The 8,506-nt window shown below is 47.8% G+C and overlaps 1 protein-coding gene across 2 annotated transcripts; it reads right to left on the bottom strand.

Moving 5' to 3' along the window:
- Positions 1-1,945: 1,945 nt before the first annotated feature.
- Positions 1,946-7,356, bottom strand: ZNF281 (zinc finger protein 281). Of its 2 annotated transcripts, none has more exons than XM_021064494.2 (2): positions 7,253-7,356; positions 1,946-7,108 (listed from the first exon to the last, which is right to left on the bottom strand). In XM_021064494.2, the coding sequence occupies exon 2, from the start codon at positions 7,092-7,094 to the stop codon at positions 4,476-4,478; it is 2,619 nt and encodes an 872-aa protein (XP_020920153.2). In that variant the 5' UTR covers positions 7,095-7,108; positions 7,253-7,356; the 3' UTR covers positions 1,946-4,475. The 2 variants fall into 2 exon arrangements, with proteins under 2 accessions (XP_020920153.2, XP_020920155.2); XM_021064496.2 differs by having other exon boundaries at positions 1,946-7,112.
- Between the last annotated feature and the right edge of the window lie 1,150 nt (positions 7,357-8,506).

An 8,506-nucleotide genomic window follows, 5' to 3' on the forward strand; every position in this document is an offset into this window, starting at 1 on the left:
TGCTTTTCAAACTAACTATAATCTTGCAGAGGATTTTTTTGGCTCAAGGGTAAGAACAGAATTCCCAGATGCTGTCTTCATGCCTGTGTTCATTTATTTCATTAATTTTTTGGCCACGCCCACAGCACGCAGAAGTTCCCAGCCAGAGACTGAACCTGCGCTGCAGCAGCAACCTGAGCCACTGCAGCATCAGCGCTGGACCCTTAACTGCTGTGCCACAAGGGAACTCCTCGTGTTCATTTTAGGTAATAATTTTTTTGGGGGGGCCTTTTTGCCTTTTCTAGGGCCACTCCCACAGCATATGGAGGTTCCCAGACTAGGGGTCTAATCGGTGCTGTAGCCACTGGTCTACGCCACAGCCACAGCCACACGGGATCCAAGCCACATCTGCAACCTACACCACAGCTCCTGGCAACACCGGATCCCTAACCCACTGAGCAAGGCCAGGGATCGAACCCGCAACCTCATGGTTCCTAGTCAGATTCTTTAACCACTGTGCCACAACAGGAACTCCTAGGTAATAAATTATTAAGAGCATAAAAGATGTAACAAGTGGAACCATCCTCAGAATTTATCAGAAACTCTACATCATCTCACAGAAAGTACAGATGGGCAAACCACCAGACCCCTCCACCAGTAGAGATAATTTAACAAAACCATTTGTGGAACATACTCTCACATATGCTCACTCTGTGGAGCATAATCGCACAGAACAAGACGCACAGACAGCATCAGAGGACCAACAAAGGGACCTTGCATCGCATTGCGAAAAAATGAAATCCTGTCATTATGTGGCACAGAAAACACAAAGACCATACGATTCTGAAAATGACAGTCTTCAGATGTAGTTAAGTCTAAAAATATAACTTTGAAGTTCAGAAGCTAATCCTTTTTTGAGGGAAGATCGTCAGTTCTGCAAGAACTGATGAATTTGAAAGCTAAGAACTGTGTCTGTCCTCATGAGGCCATACTGCTCAAACGGTCACCCAGCTCAGGCTTAAATGCCACTACTGGCAGGTAGCTGCAAGATGTCAGATTCCAAGGATGAACAAAAGATTCTCTCTCTCTCATCTGATGATCATAATACAGAAAACTAAACTGGAGGTAGAAATATCTGTAAACCGCCTGCAACTTTTATTACAAGTACAGGTTTTGCTTCCCCCCCCCCCCCACTTACTTTGTTCTCATAACTGAACAACATTACCTCACAAATTACTGATCACCAACTGCCCCATGATGCTGGTCCTCATCCTCGCCTTACAGCCGCACACTAGAAAGGCAAAGCAGAGTTTCCTACTTCATACCCTGAGACCTTAAAAGTAGACATCTTAATTTTAAACCCATCCTATTCAGAACAGACATTCCACACAAGGAAAAGGGGGGAGGAGATCAGTGGACAAAAAAACAATTTCATGTTTGAGTTCATCTAGACCAGAGAAAGAAAATCACCGGGGCCGAGAAATCAAGAGTTGGAGCTCAACGCAGAATCAGCCAGATTCTGCTTAACATGCTTGTTCAAGAAAATGACCAAAGCTGGGGAACAATCTTGGCAAAGAGGAAACAAGTTTACTTTTTCTGATCAGATGGGCCCTCTCTACAGAGAAATCCCTGTTTATGCTTAATACAAATAAAGTATCATTTCTCTACATTGTATCATATATGAAAAAGGCCAAGACCTACCCTTTTCATATCTTCACTAATTCGTCAGTGTTGGTAGCCAGTAAAATGCAAAGCTCCATCTTCTCATAGATGTACAGACTCACGTTTTTCCCCCTTTATCTTTATAAGTTAATGTATTTACTAGCTTTCAAACACCTTTTCTGCATCTTCAATATTAACACGTCTCGGCTCTCTCCTTTTAAGATTTACACATACACCCTTTTTGAAACTGTTAACCTGTGATTTAACAATACTTTTTTTTCCTACTAAAAATGCTCAGGACCACTTTTATTTGTGTCATACTGTTATTTTATTACAACCTTTTGGAGGCAAAAAGAGGATGCGCCTAGAAACTAAAAGATACCAGAATTATGATTTAAAAATGAAACCTCAATAAATAATCTCTCTGGAATAATATTTAGGTTGGCTAACCCAATTCAATAAAACATTCTAATTTACACAATATTAAATTTCTAGTCTTCTTATATAGTACGCCTCAAACTGCAGAAAATAGTCAACCAATTTTCAAATAACATAAACCTAGAAACAGGAAACACTTAAGTTTAAAAAAAAAAAATGCGCGTGCACACACAAATTTCAGTCTCTCAACTGCAGGCTGGTTATACCACTGCCATGAATACTTTATGGAGTTAACAGAAAAATCCGAAAAGTGTGACTGGATATTAAGTGATATCTCCTTTCTTCGATTTTGTGATTAACAGGTCTTTTATTGGTAGTAAACTAGAGCAAACAATCAGAATAGTACATATGCAGTATTCAGTACACACAAGAAAAGTTAAAGAAATTCAAAAGCTGTATAAAACAAAAACACTGGAGAAAAATCATACAGCTCAGGAGGTACAGTGGTCAAGGTCCTCTCCATCCTTTGATTACAGCTTGTACTCTGTACCCAATGGAACTCACCACACTTACCAAAATAAGAAATACAGACTTTTTTAGTATTAAGTGTATTTAAGAGGATTAAATACATTTTCTAAGCATCTTGAAATGACAAATAAGTGACCCCTTTAGCTGGTAAAGCAGACTTAAGGGAGGAAAAGTGGGGAAAGGAAATTAACTAGTATTTTGTAACCATTTTTAATAATTTCTCATTTTCAAACACTGCTTTCATAACAGAAGTGTTTTACACTTGCACAATATTAATTACTTTATTATACATGGAAGCCTGTGGTAGGCTGATTACACAATAAGACTGCAAACAACCAGTGGTACTTTCCTGACGTCAGAAGAGTACATAAGACTGAAACATCACCAAAAGTACATAAAAAACTCATCAGCATAAACATCAAAGTACATTAAAAATATAATCAGGAAAAAAATACAATTGCTAAAAGTGGTTTAGAGCAGAGCCACTGTTATCCAGTAGCTTCAAATGGCAATTAGCGTTCATAGCAAGTTGTGATGACTTTACAAGACCCCTGTACAATACTGACTAACGCACCCTTTAAAAATGTACATGACACAGGCTGCAATTTCACAAAGAGGTTCTGATGTCGTTACTAAATGAGACACTCTTACCCCGCACATGGGCTTTGTCACCAGTTGGAATTACAACCTTATTGATGCCTGTAGCTCCGGGTATGTGAGGCTTTATTATACATGGACATCTGTGTGGGCTCATTTTGGAAAAGGGGGAAGGGGGATGTTTATCCTGTTGTTTAGAATTTGGATGCCACAAGGCATGTGAAACGCACAATGAATTTACCTACTGGAATGTGAATCGTGGTAAAACTGAAACAGTCAAGTTAGGGAGAAGAGGGCACAAGGAAGGCCCAGAATACAAGAGGACAGGTTAAGAACAAAAATGACCTCCCCCTCCAAAAGACCCAGAAGTGGGGGGGTGACACATAACAGAGACAGAGAAGAGTTTTTATAGGCCATGTATAATACATCAAACATACTCCAAGCTTCAGTTTGGGCTCTAATACTGGAACCAACCAACCACTGGGGCTTCAACACGGTGCCTGTCACCTCCTGATGAAGTCACAGCCTTGTTACAATTGGGATGAGGAGAGGGTGCTTTTTTTCTTTCTTTTCCTTCTCTTACTAAAGCTATCATTCCAGGCTTTGATCAAAGATCCAAGAATATTTGTTCTACCAGGCTGGAATGAATGTGGTTTGGAAGTTCAGAGTACATTTAAAAGCTGCAACAAAATAATAGGTAGCCAACATCCCAGAATTTTGGATCAGCCCAGATGGAGACAGCAATTTGAAATGTTTTCGATCCCTTAAATGACGAAATGATGAAATGTACATATCAGCCCAGATAGAGCAATTTGAAATGTTTTCGATCCCTTACTTAAATGATGAAATGTATTATCATACTATCTGTAAATTGGATATTCCATTACAGTGATAACGTACAGAATTCCCATGCGTTATTACACTTTCCTGAGAGTAAAGCAATTAGAATAACCTTAATCCTAGCAACAAAGGTTTTTTTTTATGTTTTTTTTTTTTTTGTTTTGTTTCGTTTTTTTGTATGGTTTTTTATGTTCACTTTTTTTTGCATTTAAAACTTTTGGGCTATTCCCTGACGATCTATACATGTAAATTTGATTGCTAGACATTGTCACTTCGAATGTCAAACTATTTTAATCTATTGATTTTGATTAAAAATCATAATACAAACAGAGCTAAAATCACGCTAACAAAATAAACTAAATATGAAAAGTTGCATTGAAAGGGCATTACATTATTCTTAATAGGATCGTGTAGAAACATTCCAATGGCAGTGTTCTCAAAATAAAACACAATTACATTAGAAGACCTCCAGCCTGGTCACTCTCGGGACCTTACCTGTAACTCTGGCTGGTGGGTGTCTTTACTCTGGTACTACATGGCTCACTAACATCAGACATCATATTTGTATACCCTGAGAAATCTGACACTGAAGTCCTTGCTCTATGGTCCACTTCTCCATTAGAGTTAGTGATAAAAGTCATTGGCACCCTGCTGCCCGACTTGAACTGAGAACCAAACGCTTGTGCGAAGTTCTCAATCTGGTACGTTGTTCTAGGCTCTACGTCTTTCTGAGGATCTATCTGGCTAGCTAACTCCTGAGATGGAATCTGAAAGCCTGCTGAGGACTCTAAGTTTTTCTGCTGTTCCTTCTGGCTAGTCAGTTTCTGAGATGAGGCCTGGAAGGCGGATGAAGTCTCTAAATTCTTCTGAGAATCGATCAGATCATCCAGCTCCTGGGAAGGTGTCAACTGCTGATGAGTGGCATCCAAAGCAGATAAATAAAGACCTGGCTGAGATCCAAACAACATCCCAAAAGGAGGCTTTGGCAATGAAGATGGCAACACTGAGGTAACAGACTGGCCGAAACCACATTCCAAAGGAGACGTAGTGTATATCTGTTTTTCTGGAAATAAACTGTGGTTGTGGAGAGGTGAGGACAGACTGACAAACTGGAAACCGTGTCCCAGAGTAAAACCTGCATTCGTGGATTTTTCAAAAGCCTGCTGGAGGTATTTGGAGTATTCTTGTAACATGCTTGCCTTATCACTGGAAGGAGTCTGGGTGCCAGGACTCAAATTGTCTTCTTGAACCAGCTCCGAGTGATCTCCTGAGGTGTGTAAATCCACCCGGGGTTCCGTTATGCTGAAGGGGTCCTCCTTCTGGCTCTCTGACTTGCTGGAGTACTGATCCAAAATACTCTGCAAAACCTCATCAGGAATCCCCGACTTGTCGTGGCAAGCCTTGATCTCCGCGTTCAGAGCTGAGGAGTCAATGAGGGACAACGGGGCCTCACTGTCCAAAACGCCGACACCCGCGGACTGGATGACGGACTGCTGGGAGACCATGTGTCCCACGTTCACGGAAAAGGCACTGTTGCTGCTGGCAGTTGGCAGGTATCTTCTTTTCTTTGAGAACTGCATGGCATCATCGTAATTACTGCCTATTTGACCTTGTTTGCCACTGGTACTTTGCAGAAGACCGATGGTCTCCACACTGCTGCTGGACACTATGCCAAGGGAGCCACTGGGTTTCCCAGACAGGGACTTCTGCCCAACGAGGTCTGGGAGCGGCGACACGAAGTTCAGGTAGTTTTTATCGGTGCTCTTTCGGCTCCCTTTCTTAAAGATCAGTTTTGGCACCCTCTTCTGCAGCTCGTCGATGCCGGAGCCAATGACACCTCCGCTGGAAGACACAGTAGGCATTTCTACTGAGTAGTTCTGCATGCTTATACTGTTTGAGATTGGCGACTCATTTGCTTTCCCGGTCTTGGGTTCCTTGTTTTCAATGGCGAGGCTCTTGGACTTCGCTTTTCTCCTTGAAGAACTTGTATTTCCCTGAGACAACACGGCCAGACTTCCCAGGCTGCTATGGTTTGATGACCCAGGTTCGGAATTGGGGGCCCCTTTCGCTATGGCTTCACCACACGTGCGCCTGTGCTTCAACAGTCTATCAGTCCGTGAAAAATACTGCTGGCAAGTGTCACATTTATATGGCTTTTCTCCACTATGCGTCCGCTTGTGTCTCTCCATATGGTACTTCTGGATGAACTTCATGCTGCACTGGTCACACCCGAAGGGCTTCTCGCGGCTGTGGATCTTCTCGTGCCTCTGCAGCAGGTACTTCTGGATGAAGCCCATGCTGCACTGGCTGCACTGGAAGGGCCGCTCCCCGGTATGGATGAGGACGTGCCTCCGCAGGTGGTAGGAGCTCCGGAAAGCAGCGCTGCAGTGGTCGCAGATGTGAGGTTTCTGACTGGGGGACAGGACGGCGCCTTCTCCGTCTCCAACCAGCGACGGCTTGGAAGATGCGCTCGGCTTCCTCTTGGCTTTGATTCCCTGAGATTCTGGCTTTGGCCTCTTCGCCTTCTTCACGCCCGCGTCCTGCTTGGGCTCCTCGGGCCCGCGGGGGTCGTCGGTCCGGCCGCCGCCGCCGCCGCCCAGCAGCACGTCTCGAGGGTGCGGGGCGGGCGGCGGGTGCAGGACGCTGAGGTCCTGGATGACGCCGGGGCCGCCCCCGTCCCCGCCGCCCAGCGCCGGCGCCCGCTCGTCGGCCCCGGCGAACAGCCCCCCGTAGTGCGGGTGCGGGGCGCCCGGCGGCTCCTCGGGCTCGGCCGGCTTCTCCTGCTTGATGCTGACCAGCGACTGCAGGAAGCCCCAGGAGGTCCTCTGCGCCGGGAAGGCCGCGCCGGGCGCCGCCGGCTCCTTCTTGAAAGTCACGTCCGGGGCGGGCGCCGGGGGGGGCTCGGCGGCCGGGGCCGCGGCCGGGGCGGCGGCCAGCACGCACTGCGGGGGAGGGGCGGCCGCGCCCGCCGGCCGCGCGAAGCTGGCGACCGGGGGCAGCCGGTGGTTGAACATCACCATGCCCGGCGGGAAGCTGGGCTCCATCTCCGCCCGCCCGCCGCTGCCCGCGCCGCCGCCGCCGCCGCTCAGGAACGCGCTGCCGACTTTCATGCCCCGGAGCAGGCCTGGCTGAGGAGAGGAGAGAGGAGTGGGCCGGCCGCCGGCCGCGGACGCCCCCGCCCCGCCCGGCCCGGCCCGGCCCGCACCCCCGCCCGCCGCCGCCGCCGCTGCCGCCGTCGTGGCCGCCGCCGCCGCCGCCCCGCACTTACGGGTCCGCCGCCGCCACCGCCGTCGCCGCCGCCGCCGCCGCCTCCGGTTAATAAAAATAACGCCGTCCTCTCCACAATGGAATTAAAAGCCTGCGCGGCACTGCGCAGCCGCGGCGCGGGGCCTGCCGGGAGCTCGGCGACCGGGCCCGAGGGCCGCTCGGCCGCCCAGCGCGCCTGCGCCGCGGCTTCCGCCCGGCCGCCTGTCAATCACTCGGGCGGTTGGGCGGAGGGAGCCCCCCGAGCGGGGAGGCCCCGGGCGGCCGGGCGCGATTGGTGGGCTGCGCGCCGGCGTGTGGGGGCGGGGCCCGGGGCGTGCTGCTCGGCGGACCCGTGCGGCGTGGCTGGGCGGCCGAAGAGAAAGGCTGCTGAGGCGGGGGTTGAGCGGGCTGCCGGCGGTCGGGGCTCCCACCCCTCTGTGGTTTGCGGGCCCGGCGTTGCAGTCAAGCCCAGACCCAGGCGGGGACGGCTTGGGGCACCGCGGGTTGTGCCTACTTGCGTTAAACTTGCAGTGCTCCGCTTGTACTAAGACTGATAGCCTCGGGTCCCCCTCTTTCGGGTGCAGACACTTGAATAATGGGCGCGTAGCCTCTGCATGGGTGGGAGGAGCCTGCTTTGAAACTGCGGCAGAGGTACCGTTGCAAAAAAAAAAAAAAAAAAAAAGTTGTCTTACTGCCAACCTACCTGAAGGCTACTGGAAAAGGAAACCGCGTGTGATCCAGGTGCGGCAGCCCTGTAAAACACACCCACACACATGTTTCATCATCAGATGGTTTTTAAATGCCCACATACCTTCTCGGTCTGGCTAATGAGTCTGCCGGCCAGGTTCTACTGCTGCCTGGTTTCTTCTATTATTTAAAAAGAGGTGGATGCCAGGCTCTTCTAAGCTCTACCCAGATCCACTCCGCCCGCCCCAGTACAGAATACTGAGAAATGCAGTCAAAATGACGAATTGCCCTCTTAAGGGAACATTACAAAGTAAAATCTTGAAATCAAAGATCAACAAAAATCAAACAAATATTTATTCAGTGCCTAAGGTGCAAACAAGGGCACCCACTTTGATGTTTAAGTGTGCAAAAATCTAAACCAGCAACTTTTCTGACCAAGAGTAGATGTAAATAACAATTTTTTTTTCCCATAAAAGAGCCAGAACCATGAGAATAATTTCTTTTCATGGTACGTTTCATAATGAAATTACAAGTCAACTGTCTCACTATTTCTAGCCATAGGACTTCTCATAATTAAGTAATAAATGAC

Source organism: Sus scrofa, chromosome 10, assembly GCF_054392235.1.
Source record: "Sus scrofa isolate SSC_HxYL_T2T_F1_AM1 chromosome 10, Sscrofa_HxYL_maternal_Yorkshire_Landrace_v2.0, whole genome shotgun sequence".
NCBI classification, from domain to species: domain Eukaryota; kingdom Metazoa; phylum Chordata; class Mammalia; order Artiodactyla; family Suidae; genus Sus; species Sus scrofa.